General features: G+C 42.3%; 1 protein-coding gene across 2 annotated transcripts in view; it reads right to left on the bottom strand.

Annotated features, from left to right (window-relative positions):
* SLC1A7 (solute carrier family 1 member 7) overlaps nucleotides 1-4068 on the bottom strand; it is a 44767-nt gene extending 40699 nt beyond the window's left edge. For both annotated transcript variants that reach the window (XM_032494301.1, XM_006180146.3), the window contains exon 1: nucleotides 3726-4068. In XM_032494301.1, coding sequence (XP_032350192.1) covers nucleotides 3726-3902 — 177 coding nt within the window. In that variant the 5' untranslated portion in view covers nucleotides 3903-4068. The remainder of the gene's footprint in view (nucleotides 1-3725) is intronic.
* Between the last annotated feature and the right edge of the window lie 15455 nt (nucleotides 4069-19523).

Genomic DNA, 19523 nt, shown 5'->3' on the forward strand with positions numbered 1-19523 from the left:
CATGGTATGAGATTTTCTTCTTTTTTCCTTTTTTCTACAATTCATAGTGCTTACACACCTTTCACTTCTAAGAAATATTCTTGTGTTCTCTGTGACATTTTTCTCTCCATTTTTTTTCTGTTAGCTCTCTTTAAAACTCTTATTAGTGAGTTGAATGTTGGACAGTCTCATTTTTTTCTATTTTCATCTCTTTTTGTTTTACTTTCTGGGAGATTTCTGCAGCTTTATCCCAGTGATTGCATTTTTATCTTGGCTCACCTATTTTCAATTTCAAAAATCTCCTTCTTGCTCTTGGATTGTTTCTTCTTTTTACCTCCTGTTCTGTTTTATGGTCACTATATTTTCTCTCCTATCTCTGAAGAACTTAAGAAAATATTTAAAAAGCTCCCTTCTATTCCCTTCATTGCTTCTGCTTCACTGGAGACCCCCTCTTCCGTTCGTTTGGTCTCTGTCTCCACATCAGAAGCTTTGACGTCAGCTTCTGCTTGTATGTAAGTGTGAAGCACCAAGCTTCTGTGTGTGTGAGTAGAACTTATCAACTGATGTTCCTCAAAGAAGGGTGATGGGTGGGGGTCTGGCTTTTTCACTGCAGGAAGGGTGGGATAGAGGAGGATTCTCCTTCACATCAGAATTTGGAGGTCTTGTCTCTGAAGCTTCAGTGAGAGAAGTCCCTTCCTACCTCTGGCTGGGGGGTGGGGCTGTGCCTAAGCCCAGCTGACAGCTATCGTATGGGCACCCCACACTCAGGATGCAGACGTCCACTGTCCACTAATTCATCTGAAGCATGTGCCTCACCACCTCCCCTCCCCAGTACACACAGATGGGCCTAATATCCCAAGTCAAGCGTCTCTGGTTCCTTGGGACAGGCAGGGGGATAGAGAGTGGATAAGGAGTCCTCCAATTACATGAACTGGAAGGGACCTAGGGGTCTAACTGCTCCAGTTACAAAAATTCTAACCAGTGTCCCCAGTTTCAACTCCATGCTTGACCCTTGCCTCCTGCAGCACTTACACGTTCAAGTTCAGAGTCCAAGACAAACTCAAATGGCATCTACTTCTACAGACACATGATTTCAGCTTTCTGTGCTCTACCAAATGAGATCTTTCTACTCTATCCACGTCCCATCTTGTCTAATTTATTGTAATCCCTCAACTTCTTTCCTCAGTTGTCTCCTTATATATCATCTTTGCTCTTGGGAGTTTGTATCTTTTAAAAATTCCGTTACTATAATTTTGATGGAAATCCAGGAAAGGAAGGAAAATGGATGCAATTCTAAGTTCATCATGGTTTAACTGGAACTCTCAAAAGGATCTATGTTTTTAAATGAGAGACTCATCTTTAAAGACAAATCTTGGTAATTTTTGTCAGTTCTTTTCACAAATAGGACATTCTACCATTTTGCATATTGTTTATGAATTTTGCCTTGTTGCATAAGCTTACAAAATAAGAAGGGTTTGGTTTCTGAGTCATAAGCAGAGATCAAACAAACAACTCCTGGATTTCAAAGGAAGATGCTGAGAAAGCCAATTCCTGCCAAATAACTGTTCTAAGACTCCACATCCTTCCTTCAATTTATCAGCAAGTTAATCCACGTTTGTGTTTCCAAACAGATGGGGAAGGCAGCTTTGGCGAAGGAGGTCCCAGATGAGTTTGGCTTTTAATAGCAGGCATTCCAATTTGTTTTCACAAAATAATCTTCCTGCAAGAAATATATTTTAGTTGCTGAGGAAAATTAAAGAAAGGGGATTGCAGAATGTTTGTGCCATTGCCAGTTTCATTCAGCAATTAGCTGAGAGTTCTCTCTGTGACACTGAGCTAGGCTCACATTTTGGTTCAAGAAAGTCCATGTGATATTCAGTAAGTCGAAGTCTGATGGGAGAAATAGACACTTAACAAATGGTTCTGAAGCAAGACCGCTAGCAGCTGGGTTCCGGTGGTGGAATGAGCACGGAGTAAATGTGGGAGGAGAGTATTATTTCAGATGTGGGCAGGTCTGGAAGAATTTTTATAAGATAGGGGAATATATGAGGTGGTTCTTAATGTAGGTGGGACTTGGACAGGCGGGGAAGGGAGGGAGGAGTGGAGTAACACCCACTAAGCACCCACTGTCTCCAGGCACTGCTGAACACTTGTTTACCTCTCATGACAAGCCTAGCAGACAGAGAGTGCCCTCCATTCCATTTTACGGATAAAGAAACTGAAGCCCAGAAAGGAGATAGGATTTTAGGGCCACACTAGTAGAGTCAAAGTTCAGGGTTCCTTTGCCTCCAGAGTCCATGCTTCTCCCTGAACCATTGATAGCAGCTTAACAGTGTCACTAGAATAATTGGGCTAAATTCCCAGAGATGGGTGTTTTCCTTTTAATGGAAGATGGACTGTGATGCCTTGAGCCCCAGTGGTTGAGATCACATTGGATATCGCTGAGCTGCATGAAGAGGAATTTATGAAATAGGGAGTCTTCCAGGAGCCCATTGACAAGGACTCTCTCCTTGACGAAACTTGAGATAGGCTATTCTGAGCCCTCTTTTCAACTAAGCTTCATCCTTGGGCTGATTCTTTGTCCTGCCTCATCCTACATGTAGCAAAAACCCAGGTAAGTCAATTTAATGAGAATCCAGCCCCCAACTTGGCCTTCAACAAGAGTCCTGTTAAAGTGGGTTTAGCAAGAATCCCCCGACTCTACCCTTGAGGTCTCCTCTTAGTCATTTTCTCTCCATTGGCCCCTCACTGTGCTGATTGGCTGTAAATCTCCAGTTGTCTTTGTTTTACTTGGAGTTGAGTCTGATCACCCTCCTGTATGGCTGGAGCCTTGACGCCTATAGTGAATCCTGAATAGTCTTCCTTACCGATAGAAAGTGTCAATAATTTTCCCTTCATGCCAGATGAGTGGCCCTCCCTCTCCTGTAGGAGATGGTGCTAAGTGAGAAAAGGGCCCTTTCCCAGGCAAAGCATCTTCACTGTTGCAGTCACACCAGCCAGAGCCCTGGGGGCCTGCCTTGCCTCCCCATCCCCCAACTCCACATCCAATAAGCTGCTACATCCTGAAGCTTCCTCTTTGGAAACACTTCTCATATCTGCCCCATTCAGCCCCACTGTCATGTCTCACCCCTCACTTTGCCCCCTCCCCGTCCCACCGCTCCCCCCTCCTCCACTCAGCACCAGAGGGATGTCTCCCAGTTCAGGTCTGACCTATCACTGCCCTGCTCCAAGCTTCTCATGGTTGCCCCGAGTACATGCTTGGTGATGGGATCTAGAGGCCTGATGGCCCCTGTGTGCAGCCCCTGCCTCACAGCCTACATTCTAGCTGCAGTGAGCATCCTGCTCCAATGCCCCTGGAAGTCTTTCATGCCCCTCTGCCTAGAATGCCCTTTTCTGAGTCTGTCCATGAGCTGCTTTGGGAGGTGTTATCCGATGCCTGCTTTGCATGCTTAGGGACCCAAGTCTCCCCTCCCCGCCAGCTCTTAGCCTGAGGTTATTCTAATGAGGCATCCTTGCCTCTTATTCACCTGGAGATGCTGATTTATAGCTACTTGCCCTGTCACTCTAGTCTTGCAATGTATTTGTCACATCCACATTACAGATGAGAAAACTGGTAACCAGAGAGGTGAAGTGACTCTCCCACTGTCATGTCATCAGGGAGCCAAAGAGTGGGAATGTGACCTCCAGATCCCTAAGGCCCACCCAGCCCTCCAAGATGGGGACCTGTGATGCCCCGGGTGGCTGACCTGTGGTGAGAGGCGCCGGGTCCTTAGGAAGAAGCCGAGGAGGCAGCCCACGGTGACGGACAGCACAGACAGGATGAGCAGTCCATTCCGCCTGCACACGTCCCGCCCTCGGGCCAGGATGGCACCCAGTGCCATGGTGAGCCCAGCCTGCTGGCCTGGGGCACAGCACCATTCCATACACGGGAGGCCAGCCCAGGCACAGGGTCCTGACTGGGGGCTCTGGCTCCTCAGCGGGCAGGTGGTCAGGGTTGCTAAGCACCTGTCGCCAGCCCCATAGCCATGGCCTGCGTGGCTGCCCTAGAGGGAAGCCACAATCCTATTACCAGCTGCATCATTAGGAGCCGGGAGCAGATTAGAGCCTGGGAAATTAGAGCAGGCCACATGGTTGGGGGTTCAGACCTCAAAGCCAAGTGCTCCTCTTAAACAGGGGAGGGGCCCAGGGACTGGTGGGAGGAGCAAGAGGAACATTTGTTTGGTTGGCTTGATTTTTACCTCCATGTCTTTTCAGAAAGAATTGAAGGCAAGGCAATAACTAGCAATAATAAGTAACAACCAACTAGCAACAATCAATAGATAACAAGGCTGCAGTCGCCAGCACTGAGCATTTATTGTGCACCATGTACTGTGTTCTAGGAGCACATTACTTGTATTAGCACATTTAATCCTGATACAAATCCCAAGAAGTAAGTACTACACATATCATTTTTTACACTTGGGGAAACTGAGGCAAAGAGAGGCTGAGGAAAGAGTATGTGCTGTGTGGCAGGCCTGCTCTAGTTGCTTCCCCTATGCGAACCCTCGGGAATCTTCCCAACAACCCTAGAGTTCCAACCTTCATTTTACAGAAAGGGAGATTGAGACCCAGGAGCCAGGGTCCCTTGGCCATGGTCACAGAGCTAGAAAGAGGCAGAGTGGAATTCAGGCCTGCATTGCTTTGGTTTCTACCACATGAATAGGTGGATGGGTTCAAAGATGCTTCCCAGTACCATGGGGGATGTAGGCTTTGAGTCCAGTGGACCTGAGCTCCAGTTTGGGCTCTGCCACCCCCTGTGATGTGTATATTTCAGGGCTGCTTTAGTTAAGCCTAAAGCTGGGAACCCTGTAGGTTCTCAGGGCTTGCTATTTTTAAAGATGACAGAGCCCTAAGGACCTACATTCAAGTCCCAGCTCTGCCACTTACTAGCTGTGTGATCCTGGACAAGCCATCTAAGCACACAGTGTGCCTCAGGGTCCCCCACCAACCAGACATAAAAATAGCATTTCTTTCCTTAGGGCTGGTGCGGCGTTCCATCCAGAGAATGCTTGTGAAAGCAGTGCTGAACTGCAGTGTGCCAAGGAGGGGAAGGGCTGTTAGGATCATCTTCTACATTTAGCTGTTTTAGAGAAAGGGGTTTTGTTTGTTTGTTTTTGTTTTTGCTGTTTCTTGTGGCCTGGCCTGCCCTTTAAAGCCAGAGGGAATTAATTCTCGTCCATTTCACCGGGAGTCTGTAATCTCATTAGGGGCAGTCAGGTGGCAGCAGGGAGCGCAGTGGGTCTGTGGTAGGGCGGGGTGTGCACAAGTTGGCCTCTCCTGACAGAGGGGACAGAGCCAACAAACAGCAAGGTGAGGATGGGGGCTCCGGGTGGAGGGGATCAGGGTGCAGGCCCTGAAGCCATGGGCAGAGCCCCTGACTGGGAGGGTACCCTAGGGTTCCGGTCTCAATTTAATCAGCTCTGTGAACTTGACCTCTCTGGACCTCAGTCTTGCCTTCCTTAGAATGACAGAAACAGCCTAGGTGTTTTCTAAGGATCCCTCGGTTCAACAAGCCAGTCTTCTAAATCCCCTGCTCACTGCCAGTAGCTTTCTGGGTGAAGGGGTTCTACAAGTCTGAGTTTTTCTTCCTTCAGCTCCAACAAGTGCCTCATTTTCCAATTAACCAGGTGGTTTAATTACTGTCTAGAGGGGAAACCATTCTGAGTAGATATTTGGATTTGCATTTCAATCAATGTCCAGGCCTGGCCTTTAGTCATGCCATGAAGTAGGTGAATCTTGCTTTCCACTTCAGCTCCAAGACTCTGATTCCCAGTGGGGCCCCCACAACCATTCCTGCCTCCTGTCCCTCACACTCCAACACGACCACCACCTGCCTTCCAGACTCCAGGCCTTTCTATCCATCATTCCCACTGTCTTCAACAGGGAAAGTTACAACTCATTCAGGCAAATATTCTTATAGCACCATCCCTAGTCACCCCTCCTGGGTACTAGGGACACAGCAATGAGTTGACACAGTACTTGCCTTCAGGGAGCTTATAAGAAAACTGAGGGGCTCTAAGCAAGGGCTAATTCACACTAAAGTGTAAGGGACTGATAATGAGTTTACTAAGGATATTTGCAAATCAAAAAGAAAGGCTCCTGGATAAGAACTCTTTAATAGTGCCCATTGCCCACAGAATCAATGGCCTTACAATGTTACTAGATATGCAAAACATTTTTTCCATAATTAAAAAAAGCTGGATGAAACAAAGTTAAGCCTGTTCTTTGCTCCAGGAAAGTCAGACTGTTCAAGTTCATATCTTAGCTCTATCACTTACTAGCTATGTGACCATAACCACTCTATAAAATTTCTTAAACTCTCTATAAAATAGGAATAATACAATAGTACCTAGTTCATAGGGTTGTGATGTGGGTCAAAAACAGTGATGTGTGCTACACGCTTAGAGCATTGCCTGGTGCCTTGCAGACACTCACAGGCAGTTATTATTCATTTTAGCAGAGCCTTTACAAAACTAACATTTTGGAGGAAGTCTTCCAGTAGTGGGTACAGAAGCAAAGTTCTCTTCTGGAGCAGAGAATTCCATGTGTCTGGGGTTTGGGGAACACACTCTGGAACATTCTAGCCTCCAGAATGAAGTCCCTGCTCCTTAGGGACGTGTGTGAGGTCCTCAGGGGCTTGTATTTGCTCACCTCGCCCCTTCAGCACGCAACTTCCTCCCACTCATCATACCTCCAGCTTCTATAATCCAAACAACTTGGAGTTCCTTGAGTCTGGCATCCTCTCGCAGGTCTCCGCACCCATGCCCGTGCTACCTCCTCTGCCTGGAATGTCTCTAAAGGCCCGGGTCAAATGCCCCATCTTCCCTGAAGCCTTCCCTGATCACCCCAGATACAACAACCCCTCCTCCTCCCACTAACTCAGGCCCCTCCTCAGTCACCACCTAGGATTAACCCCAGTTCCCTTGTGAATGGCTCTGACAAGGAAGTAAAAATCTGTGAGAATAAAATGTCTCCATTTGTTACCATGTCATTTGAAACAACTTGATGGATCATTCTTAAAGTTAGATGGTATACTGGGAGGAACTGGGGGCCCCAAAGAGCAAGGAGTTGCCCTCCAGAGCAGCTGAAACTGCTGGGCAGCAGGACGCCCGGAAGATGCTTCCTGGGAGACTTGAGCTGCACCGATTAAGATGTTATTGGTAGAGAAGATACAGAGTGTCATCAAAAATGAGCCCCAAATCACAAGGGCAGCTGCCCCACTCTGCAGAAGTGAGTTTGCAGTTGGGCTGTGCCGGGTATGCCACGGTGGAAACTAGCAAGGTCGATGTATTTGCTAATTATTAATGATTCCCCAGGGTCAACAGAGGGGCCGACTCAGCACAGGAGGCATAGGAGGGGTGGGTGTAGAAGGGGTCATATAGTCAGAGACCTGAATAAGCCAGGAGTTAACTCAGGGAAGGGGGTGTTGGTCAATGGGGTGGCAAGAGGAGAGCTGGTTTCAAAGAGGGGCCCAGGCTGGAGGTGCCGAGAGCTGCTTCTGGAAACCAGCAGGCCTGGGGCCTCACCCCCTCCACCGTGTATCAAAGTGAGTTTAGGTTGAGCTGTCTGAGCTCCCAGCTGGGTTTATGGTGATGACAGCTCTGGGTTTGTTGGCTGCTTTCCAGAGACATACCAGAGGCGCCTTAATCTCCTCCCTGACACGTCTCCCCAGTTCACTGTAGGCTAGGCCCTTCCCGGAAGGTTTCTGTGGACAACCAACCCAGCTGGGTGTGGATTCCTGTGAGCGTTAGTCACTGAGGGGCTGTCCGACCTCCGCTGAGGCTGGTCCTCTCCGTTGTTTGCATTGGGGGTCGGGGTAAATTGATGCTTCGGTGATAGGCACACTCACACCCCCTTCTTCTTCCCTTTCCAGCCCCCTACCCACATCTAGATTCCTCATCTGTAGAAATCAGGCCGGAGCACCTACAAAACCACTCAGCTGCTGTTGTTGAGCACCTACTATGTGCCAGACTCTGCCAAAGAGCCTCGAAACAGAGGGCGCCAGTGACCGGTTCAGCCCCTCCATAGGCAGCAACTGAATCCAATCAAGTGTTGGGGTGCAGGGGAAGGACACCAGTTCTGGATCTGTGCACACCAATACAGCAGCACTATTTAAAGTGAAAGTAGTGAAAAAGAAATAAAGTGTAAAATTCAGTTCTCTAAGATGAGATGAGCTGTCCCAGCTCAAGCAATGAGGCAGGAAAAAAAGGGACAAATTCCTCCTTTCTCTGCCCTTTTGTTCTGTTCAAGCCCACAAAAGATTGAAGGATGCCCCTCCCCACACTAGGGAGGGCAATCTACTTTACTCTGCTGATTCAACTGTTAATCTCAGCCAGAAACACACAGACACACTCAAAAATAATGCTTGATCAGATAGCTGGGCATCCTCTGATCCAGTCAAGTTGCCACATAAAATTAACTATCGCAGTCTCCGAAAAAAGTTTCTGGTCACTGGATGTATATAGGACTTTGACAAGGACAACTGGTATCAAACCAATGTTGTCATCACTTGAGCCATTGAATCAAATAAGTGGACTGCTAGCCACACCCGTGTGAATTTGGGACTAGATTTGTTCAAGCACACACACTTAAACTTACTTCAGTAGAGTCTTCTTCACTGGAAACAACACTAATCAATTTGCAATGAGATGAAAATATTAAGATAACGAGGAGAATAAATGTCCTGCTTTACACAGAAAAAAATCAATTATCTGGTTGCACTAGCCACATTCCAAGGGCTCAATAGCCTTATGTGGCTAGTGGCTACCATATTGAACAGTGCAGATACAGAATATTTCCATGATCATAGAAACTTCTACTGAACTTTCTAGAGTCACACTGAGCTGAATTCAAATCTTAGATCTGGAGGGAGGATATAGCTCAAGTGGTAGAATGCATGCTTAGCATACACAAGGTCCTGGGTTCAATCCCCAGTACTTCCTGTGAAAATAAACAAGTAAGTAAACAAATCTTAAAACTTTACCCTAGAAGCTAAGCTAATTAGTGGGCCTCTCTGAGCCTCTTTTCTACATCTATAAAAGCCTGCGTTCTCTACATTGCATCACATTCCCAGTTATTTGAATATAATGGTTAGAACAAAGTATAAAGTTAAAACCCCCGGCAAGTTCAGCTAAAGTTTCCAAATCAATTAAGACTCTTGTTAGCAAATAACAGGAAATCAAATCAAGCTGGCTTAAGTAAAAAGAAAATTATAAGCAAGACTGACTAGATAATTTGTGGGGCCCACTTCAAAATGAACACATGGGGCTTTTTGTTCAAAAAGCACAGGGGAAAGTGCATGAAATGTACTAAAACATGAAGCTTTTTTCTTTTCTCCACAGTCACTTTCTCAACTTATCAGAAGTGTTTTTTTATTTGCTATTTAATAGCCTTCTTAAGCAAATAAAAATTTTAAACTATGAGCATGAGTTTTCCCATTCATATTTATATTTGCAACCTCAGTTTTTTTTAAACATTTTTATTGAGTTATAGTCATTTTACAATGTTGTGTCAAATTCCAGTGTAGAGCATAATTTTTCAATTATACAGGAACATACATATGTTCATTGTCACATTTTTTTTCACTGTGAGCTACCATAAGATCTTGTATGTATTTCCCTGTGCTATACAGTATAATCTTGTTTATCTATTCTACATCTTGAAATCCCAATCTGTCCCTTCCCACCCCCCGCCCCCTTGGCAACCACAAGTTTGTATTCTGTGTCTATGAGTCTGTTTCTGTTTTGTATTTATTTATTTATTTATTAGATTCCACATATGAGCGATCTCATATGGTATTTTTCTTTCTCTTTCTGGCTTACTTCACTTAGAATGACATTCTCCAGGAGCATCCACGTTGCTTCAAATGGCGTTATGTTGTTGGTTTTTATGGCTGAATAGTATTCCATTGTATAAATATACCACCTCTTCTTTATCCAGTCATCTGTTGATTGACATTTAGGCTGTTTCCATGTCTTGGCTATTGTAAATAGTGCTGCTATGAACATTGGGGTGCAGGTGTCATTTTGAAGTAGGGTTCCTTCTGGATATATGCCCAGGAGCGGGATTCCTGGGTCATATGGTAAGTCTATTCCTAGTCTTTTGAGGAATCTCCATACTGTTTTCCACAGTGGCTTCACCAATCTGCATTCCCACCAGCAGCGTAGGAAGGTTCCCCTTTTCTCCACAGCCTCTCCAGCATTTGTCATTTATGGACTTTTGAATGATGGCCATTCTGACAGGTGTGAGGTGACACCTCATTGTAGTTTTGATTTGCATTTCTCTGATAGTTAGTGATATTGAGTATTTTTTCATGTGCCTATTGATCATTTGTATGTCTTCCTTGGAGAATTGCTTGTTTAGGTCTTTTGCCCATTTTTGGATTGGGTTGTTTGTTTTTTTCTTATTAAGTTGTATGAGCTGCTTATATATTCTGGAGACCAAGCCTTTGTCAGTTTCATTTGCAAAAATTTTCTCCCATTCTGTAGGTTGTCATTTTGTTTTACTTATGGTTTCCTTTGCTGTGCAGAAGCTTGTAAGTTTAATTACAGTCACATTTGTTTATTCTTATTTTTATTTCTATTGCTTGGGTAGGACTCCCCTAAGGAGAACATTTTTGGGATGTATGTGAGGTAATGTTTGCCTATATTTTCTTCTAGGAGGTTTATTGTATCTTGTCTTATGTTTAAGCCTTTAAGCCATTTTGAATTTATTTTTGTGTATAGTGTAAGGGAGTGTTCTAGCTTCATTGATTTACATGCTGCTGTCCAGTTTTTCCAACACCATTTGCTGAAGAGACTGCCTTTATTCCATTGTATATTCTTGCCTCCTTTGTCGAAGATTAGTTGACCAAAAGCTTGTGGGTTTATTTCTGGGCTCTCTATTCTGTTCCATTGGTCCATATGTCTGTTTTTGTACCAATACCATGCTGTTTTGATTACTGAAGCTCTGTAGTAATGTCTGAAGTCTGGGAGAGTTATTCCTCCAGCCTCTTTCTTTTTCTTCAGTAATCTTGGCAATTCTAGGTCTTTTGTGCTTCCATATAAATTTTACTATGATTTGTTCTAGTTCTGTGAAATATGTCCTGGGTAATTTGATAGGGATTGCATTAAATCTGTAGATTGCCTTGGGCAGTACAACCATTTTAACAATATTGATTCTTCCAATCCAGGAGCATCGGATATCTTTCCATTTTTTAAAGTCTTCTTTAATTTCCTTTGCAGCCCCAATTTTAAATGCAAATAAAAGAGATTCTGAGCTCATGGGGCATCACGTACACTGTCCGTGGATGGAGAGGCTGGGAACAGCAGTGGACAGTGATACCACACTGACTGTGTCTGCTCTTGTGCATGCTCCGTTGTCCTGCCAGACTTTGCCTGTAAAACACAGATTCAAAGACAAAATTATTATGAATTTAGAGGTGGTGATAGCAGAGCATTAAACCAAGCATGGGACCCTTCTGATGCCCATGAAACCAGTCCTGTTTATAAGACTGGATGGCAAGGCTTTCACAGAACCCAAGGGCAAAGGGTAGAACTGAGTTGCAAAGACCATCTGCACTAGGTGCTCAGTTGTTCATAAAATTCTCTCTCTTACTTGCTCTCCTTTCTGCATGCCTGATCCATTCATTCATTCTACATTCAGCACAGGTTCACTGAGATGTGGTGTAGGCTGGTGATTAAGAGCACAGACTGTGGAACTGGAGGACCTGTGTTTGAATCCCAGCTCCTAGACCAGCTGTCTGTGTGACTTTTGGTAAGTTACCCTGTGTCTCAGTTTTCTCATATGGAATAGGAGGATACTAATGTTCTATCTTACAGGGTTGTTATGTGGATTGAATGAATTGCATATGTCTGATCATTATAAGCACTACATACATGTTCCTATTATTATCACTGTTACTACGTGCCAGGCATATTCTAGGGATACAGCAATAAATGGAAATGGACAACAGTCTCTGCTCTCACAGAGCTTACATTTTGGTGGCGACATTTGTGCTACATTATTCTTTCTCTAATGGAGAAAATGGAGCATTTCTACCACTGCTCTGGTCCAGGTGGAGGAAATGTGGCTACCAGTAGCTCCTTCTCACTCCAAGTCCAAAATTCCCAGGGGAGGTTCTGATTGGCCCAGCCTGGACCCATCATCTGCGGCCAATGGCAGCAAGGGGGAGGGTCACATTGTTTAAAATCACTGCTTGCAAGGTAACCCTGTAGATGTGTGCGGGAACAGTTAGAAAAGTGGACTGAATAGACACAGCAAAATATCTAGTACATTATTCTTGTCATTCAGCTCTTGGCAAGGTGTGCTTACACTTTGGCTTTGTTTTCCTTCTTGTATAAAACATGTGACATCTTCTCTCCTATAAGGCAGCGCCAGAACTTAGGAGCGGCTGCTGAAGGCTCCTTGTTGCTCTGCCTTCTCTGCTGTCTGCCTCTCCCCTTTAGGGCAGCAGGCACCTGGGGCCCCACCCACAGTGGGCTCAGAACAGACTGCAGGCTACTGTCTGGTCCAGGTTATTTCTTTGTCCTTCTCAGCCCACTGCTTCTCGCTTGTTTGGGCCCACAAAGCCGCCAATTCAGGGAGCCAGCATTCAGAACCCAGGATTAAAGCCCACAGGGAGCCTTAGGAACATTCTAGTCCATTCTCTGGGGCCTGGAGAAAGAAAGGAACCTGGGCAAAGCCACCTGGAAACTAGGTGCCAGGTCAGGAAAAGAACTTCCCCTCCTTTCTCTTCAGTCCTCACTAAACCTGAAAACATTCCTCAAAGAATCATTCTGCTGTTGGCTGTGATTTTGCAGCCTCTGTCTCCTTTATGGTCTAGAATTTGCCTCCACCCCCTAACCTGCACAGCAGTAATTGTGTGGCCCCTCTTCTGGAATAACCTTTCTCTTCCTGCCCGCCCCCTCCCCCGCCCACCTCAGCTTCCTGTACAACCTGTGTCCATGCTCTTGCTACTTGCTGCCTCTGGCTGCCAGATGTTCATTTCCTTTGGGAAGGTGCTGAGGCCAGTGGTTGCTGAATGGGGGAGGCAGGGCGGGAGACACAGGACAGCTGTCTGCAGAGCCACAGTGGTCAGTGACTGGGAAAAGACGAATCTTGGGCAGTTGGGGCCACAGATTAGCTCGAGAATCAGGTTAAGAAACTGAACAGGGAATGGATTCAGCCTTGGTTTCTGATGAAAGTTGGGGTGAGAGTGGGCCAACACATAAAGGCTCTTGGCAGAGGGTGCACGAGTCAGGGGAAGGACAAAGGTTTAAGGTCTTTTTTGACTCTGAGGAATACTCTTGGGGAAAACAGCAATCCAACTCCTGGGCATATATTCAGAGGGACTTTAATTTAAAAAGATACATGTACCCCAGTGCTCACAGCAGCACTACTTGCAATAGCCAAGACATGGAAACAACCAAAATGTCTGCAGATGACTGGATAAAGAAGTTGTGGTATATTTGTACAGTGGAATACTACTCAGTCATAAAAAGGAACAAAATAATGCCATTGGCAGCAACATGAATGGACCTGGAGATTGTCATCCTAAGTGAAGTAAGCCAGAAAGAGAAAGAAAAATACCATATGATATCACTTATATGTGAAATCTATAAAAAGACACAAATGAACTTATAAAACAGAAACAGACTCATAGACATAGAAAACAAACTCATAGTTACCAGGGGGGAAAAGGGGTGGGAAGGGATAAATTGAGATTTCGAGATTTGCAGATACTAACTACTATATATAGAAAATAGATAAATAACAACTTTCTTCTGTATAGCACAGGGAACTATATTTAATATCTTTCAGTAACCTATAATGAAAAAGAAAATGAAAAGGAATATATGGATGTACACGTATGACGGAAACATTATGCTGTACACCAGAAATTGACACAACATTGTAAACTGACTGTACTTCAGTTAAAATTTTTTTTAAAAGATGAGCCTATGGTGATTAGTGAGAATCTCCAGGCCAGAGATGAGCTTTCATGGGAGCAGGAATGGGGAGCTTGGGGGAGCAGCTCACTAACCTCCCCTCCTGGGCCTTCTCAGACCACCAGACCGGACACCAGAGCTGGGCACAACCACAGACTGATCATCTGATCGAGAGACTCTCTGCTCTGGGAGAAAGGGGAGCAGCACAGACCCTTGAGGGGCATGGCGCTACCTCTGAGGAAGGTTTTGCTTTAAAAAGTATCCACAATAGCATAATTTCATTTTTGGAAAATAAACACAAATCCCCTTTTCTTTTACTCCACAGAATTAAACTCAACAAGAACTTCTTGGCTGGCAGAACTCTTTCTACATAACCCCATCAGCCAAGAAAATTCCCAGTGCTGGGGGAGAGAGAATGTTCCCTGGGAAGGTCCACATCATAATCTCTGGGGACTGTGAAACTTTTCTGTCCCTCCAAAGACAGTTTGTGTTTGGAAGGATCAAGTAACTGTGACCTAGACCGAGTAGTGTTTTTCAGAGGAGCGAAGGGAGGCCAGCAAAGGAAAGGGACTTACCCTAGATCAGAAGTGAGCTGGCTCTGAGTTGTAATTCAGTCTCATCTTTTCTCATTAAGTCCAGGACTCATTAGTGATTGACTGATTGAATGATTGATTGGTTGTGATTAAGTGGCACTTGAGGAAGACAACATGGGCAATGGTGCGTAGCATCTTTAGCCATTAGCTCAAGCATCAAGAGGTCAACGTCAGAGGTTGGCTCCTGCTGGGGTCAGTAAGGCTGGCTCAGTTGCTTGGCCCCTGACAGCAGCCGAACTCTTAAGAAGGGGCAATTTCACTACAGCAGAGGGCTGTTTTGCTTCCCTTGGCCCCAGGCTATGACCAATGAAATCTAAGGATGCCATAATTGAGAACATGAGTCTTAACTATCTCACATGCTGGTTATTTAAAAGAGGAGGTTTTACGGTTTTATTTTATGTCTTTTCATCTCTTTCCAAAATAACCTCTCTCCCAATTTTGTGTTTTATCATTGCATTGCCTTTTAAGAATAGATTTGAATATATATTTAGTTTTGCCTATTTTGAACTTATGTAAATGATGCCATTGAATTTTTTTCCCACTTAACATCATGTTGTAGAGATTCAGTGTCACTGAAAATAGCTATAATTTATTTTTTCTGTTATGTAATATTTTGTCGTATGAATGGAGTATTATTTATCATATGTTGTAGATTGACATTTGTGTTTTTACAATTTTTGACTATTGTAAATGTTGCCACTAGAAACATTCTTAACTACAAGTGCACATGTGTAAGTCTCCCTCTAGGTTATACACATAGCATTGGAATTACTAGGTCATAGGTTATGCAGATATTCAGCTTTACTAGGTAATGCCACCTGTTTTCCAAGTTACTTTTACCAAGTGATACATTCATCCACATTATATTGAAAGTTCCCTTGCTCCACATGCACACCAGCATTTGATTTTGATTAATTTTTAACTCCTGCTGATCTGGTAGGTATGAAGTAGTATTACATTATGGTGTATATTTGCATTCCTGAGTACTGAATTTACATCTTTTTTAATATGTTTGTGAGACACTTTTCAGTTTCCTTTTCAGTGAAATTCCTGTTCATTTCTTTTGCCTATTTTCAATTGAGTTGTTTATCTTTCCTTCTTGATTTATAGATCTTCTTTACATAATCTGGATATTAACTCTATCATTTATATGTATTTCCCTGTTTATGGCTTATCTATGATATCTTTCGATAAAAAGAAGTTATAACTTAATATAATTGAATGCATCAATCTTTTTCTTTATGATTCGTTTGTATCTTGTTTTAAAAAAATTTTCTCCTCTAATTAAATTATTCTTCTATGAAAATTTCTGAGAATTGTGTGCTTTTACTCTTCTCATATGAGTCTAACCAACCTGGTTAAAGACCTGGTTAAAGAGTCTAATATCATGTTCTCCATAAGTTAGCTAATTGTCCCAGTACCACATGTTGAAAAATCGATCTTTTTACCTTGAACTAAAATGCCTTCTCTGCAGTAAAATTAAGTTCTGTTTGTGTTTGGGTCTGCAATACCACTTTGTTTAATTACTATAAGTTTATGATAATTCTTTTTTTTATGTTTTTTTTAACATTTTTTATTGAGTTATAGTCATTTTACAATAGTGTCAAATTCCAGCGTAGAGCACAATTTTCAGTTATACATGAACATACATATACTCATTGTCACATTTTTTTTTGCTGTGAGCTAAGTTTGTGATAATTCTTGATACTTTGCCAGGCAAGCCTCTTTATCATTTTCTTCCTTTTCAGAAATGTAATAGTTTTCAATAAAGGCACAAACAAATTTAGGAAAAAGTTTAAGTTTCAGGAAAAAAAATTGTGATTTTTATTCTAATTACATGGAAATTATTTTTATCAATCTGATAGATTTGGCATCTTTATGATATTGAATCTTCCAATTCATGAACATGATTTATTTATTTAGGTCTTATTTCAATAGTTTTATCATTTTTCTCCATGTGTTGAACATCTATTTTCAGATCTACTCCTACATACTTTGTATTTGTTGACGATATTGCAAATAGTATCCTGTTTGCTTGCATTTCCTGTTTCTGGTATATAGAAATAAAATTTTTTGTGCCTGGAGTTTGTATCCTGTTGACTACTAAATTCTCTTATGCTTTGAGAAGTTCTATATAGACAACCATATTATCAGCAAATAATGATAGCTTTGCTCCTTCCATTTCAATCCTTACACATTTTATACTCCCCCCCCACCTTTTACTGCCATGGTTAAGACCTCCAGGACAAAGCTGGATGAAAACATCATGATTTGGGGCATCCATGTCTTATTCCTGAACTTAAGGAGAAAAGCTTTCAACATTTTATCACTAAGTATTCCTATTGTGATAGTTTTCTTTCTTTTTTTTTTTTTTTGGTAGATACTCTTAATCAGGTTAAGGAAGTTCTTTTTTATTCCTAACTTGCTAAAAGGGTTTTTGCTTTTTTTATAAGGATGTTTCTTAACTTCCCAGCATAAGGTTTTCCCACTTATCTTTTTGTTACGTCTTTAAAAAGCTTTATTTAGGTATAATTTACATACCATATGACTCACCCATTTTTAAGCATACAATTCAATGTTCTTAGTAAATTGACTGAATGTGCAATCATGACCACAATCCAATTTTAGAACATTTCCACCATCCCAAAAGACCCCTTATGCCCATTTTTAGTCAATCCCCATTCCCTGGGCAAACGTCAATCTGCTTCCTCTTTCTGTAGATTTGCCTTTTCTGGATATTTTATATAAATGGAACCATACAATATGTGCTCTTTTTTTCATTTGACTTCTTTCACTTAGCATAAGTTCATCCATCTTTGTAGCATGTATCAGTAGTTCATTCCTCTTACTGATGAACAGTATTATATTGAATGGATGTAACACATTTTTTCTCCACTTACAAGTGAATGTATTGTTTCCACTTTTTGGCTTTTATGGATAATGATGCTATGAACTTTCCTGTGCAAGAGTTTCTGTGGGCATATATTTTTATCTTGAATGGATATCTATGAGTTGAATTACTAGGTTTTTAAACATAATTAAATTGTTTCACTTTTTAAGAAACTGCCAAGCTATTTTCCAAAGCGAATATGCTATTTTGCATTTCCATCAGCAATCTATGAGGATTCCAGTTCTTTCACATCCTTTCCAACAGTTATAATTGTCTGTCTTTCTTGGTTATAGCCATCCTAGTAGCATCTCCTTGTGGTTTTAATTTGCATTTTCCTGATGACTAATGATGCTGAGCATCTTTTAATTTACTTATTAGCTATTCATATATCCTCTTTGGTGAAATATCTATTCAAAATCTTTTGTCTATTTAAAAAATTGTGTTGCTTGTCTTCTTGAGTTGTAAAAATTCTCTAGATTCTGACTACACAATCTATCAGAATTATGACTTGCAAATATTTTTTTCCCATCTGTGGCTTATCTTTTCATTTTCTTAATAGTGACTTCTAAAGTCCAAATTTTTATTAAGTCAACTTTATCAATTTTTTTCTTTCATGGATCATGCCTTTCATGTCACATCTAAGAACTCTGCCTAATCCCAAAGTCAAGAAAATTTTTTCCTATTTTTTTCTAAAAGTTTTATAGTTTTAGCTCTTAAATTTTGGGCTATGATCCATTCAGGATTAATTTTTGTGTAAAGTATGAGTTAAGGGTTTAAATTAATCTTTTTGCATATGAATATTCAATTGTTCCAGCAATTTTTTTGTTGAAAAAAACTTGTTATTGGTTTCTAATAACCCTATTTTGGACAGAGAATGAGGATATATAAGAGTGATCATTTGAGTTTTGTAAATATTTGCTTTATGACCCAGTGAATGTTTGATTTTCATAAATGTTCATCATGTGCCCATAAAGAATGCATATTCTGCAGATGATGGCGTAGTGTTGTTTGTAGATCCATTAAATCAAACTTGAGAATACATTAGTTGAAATCTTCCATATCTGGACTCGTTTCTTGTGTCTTTTTGATCCATCAATTACTGACTTAGGCATGTTAGAATCTACTGATATGATTTGTCTTTTTCTCCTTGTCGTCCTTTTGATTTGTAATTTATATACTTCAAGGCTGTGTTATTTAAGTTTTCCTTGCGATCTGATCATTTTACCATTTACTCTTTATCTGTAACAGTATTTTTTCTTTTTTAAGTCTGTTGTGTCAGGCAGTGATATCTTTCAGGGAGGAAGTCCAGGGACTGTATACTTGGAAGATTTGATCTGGTGAGGTGATAAATGCCACCAAAAACAGTTAGTGTCTTTGTATAGCATCTTTCCCTCCCTTTCTCTCCCAGCCAGGCTCACATCCTTATATTAATCTCAGGACATCTTCTTTGACTTGGCAGTGTCTTTTCCTTGGGGTGCCAGAGAATACTAACAAGTTCTTAACAGGTTATTCAAATCATGCATTGTTTGTATAAGGAGGCAGAAACATGACAGAGAAAGAAGCTTTTGCCTTTCGAAGTCAGACAGACCTAGGAAACTTCAGTACATAAATAGATGTACGTAGTAGAGGAATGTGAAATGCTTTTGGTTCTGAATTTCTTTTCTGAGGTACAAAGTCTCCACGTATGTGGAGTGTGAAGCACAGCCAGCTTCTCCTGCGTCAGTCCTGGATTCAACAGGAAGGCGTGGACAGCAGTCTTTTAACTGATTCTGAAGCAGCCAGACCGGTCAGGTCACATGGGGGTGAGGCTTTCTCCACACCCAGATGTCATCCCCACACATCCAAGGAGAGGCCACCTCCCCTTCCTCACTGGTTGATGCTGAATAACTTTCTTGGGCTAAGAGAGCAGACACCTGTACCCTGAGAGAAATAGCCTTCCCCAGCATGATGAAGGCGTTGGTCTCAACAACACAGCAGAAGAAAACCCATGTATTCATCCAGCACTTATTCTTGTCATACCTGATTTCATTTAATCTATACAAGGAAGATGTTATCATTATTTTATGAATGAGACCACTTAGGCCTAAATAAGTT

This window comes from Camelus ferus, chromosome 13 (genome assembly GCF_009834535.1).
Source record: "Camelus ferus isolate YT-003-E chromosome 13, BCGSAC_Cfer_1.0, whole genome shotgun sequence".
NCBI lineage: Eukaryota > Metazoa > Chordata > Mammalia > Artiodactyla > Camelidae > Camelus > Camelus ferus.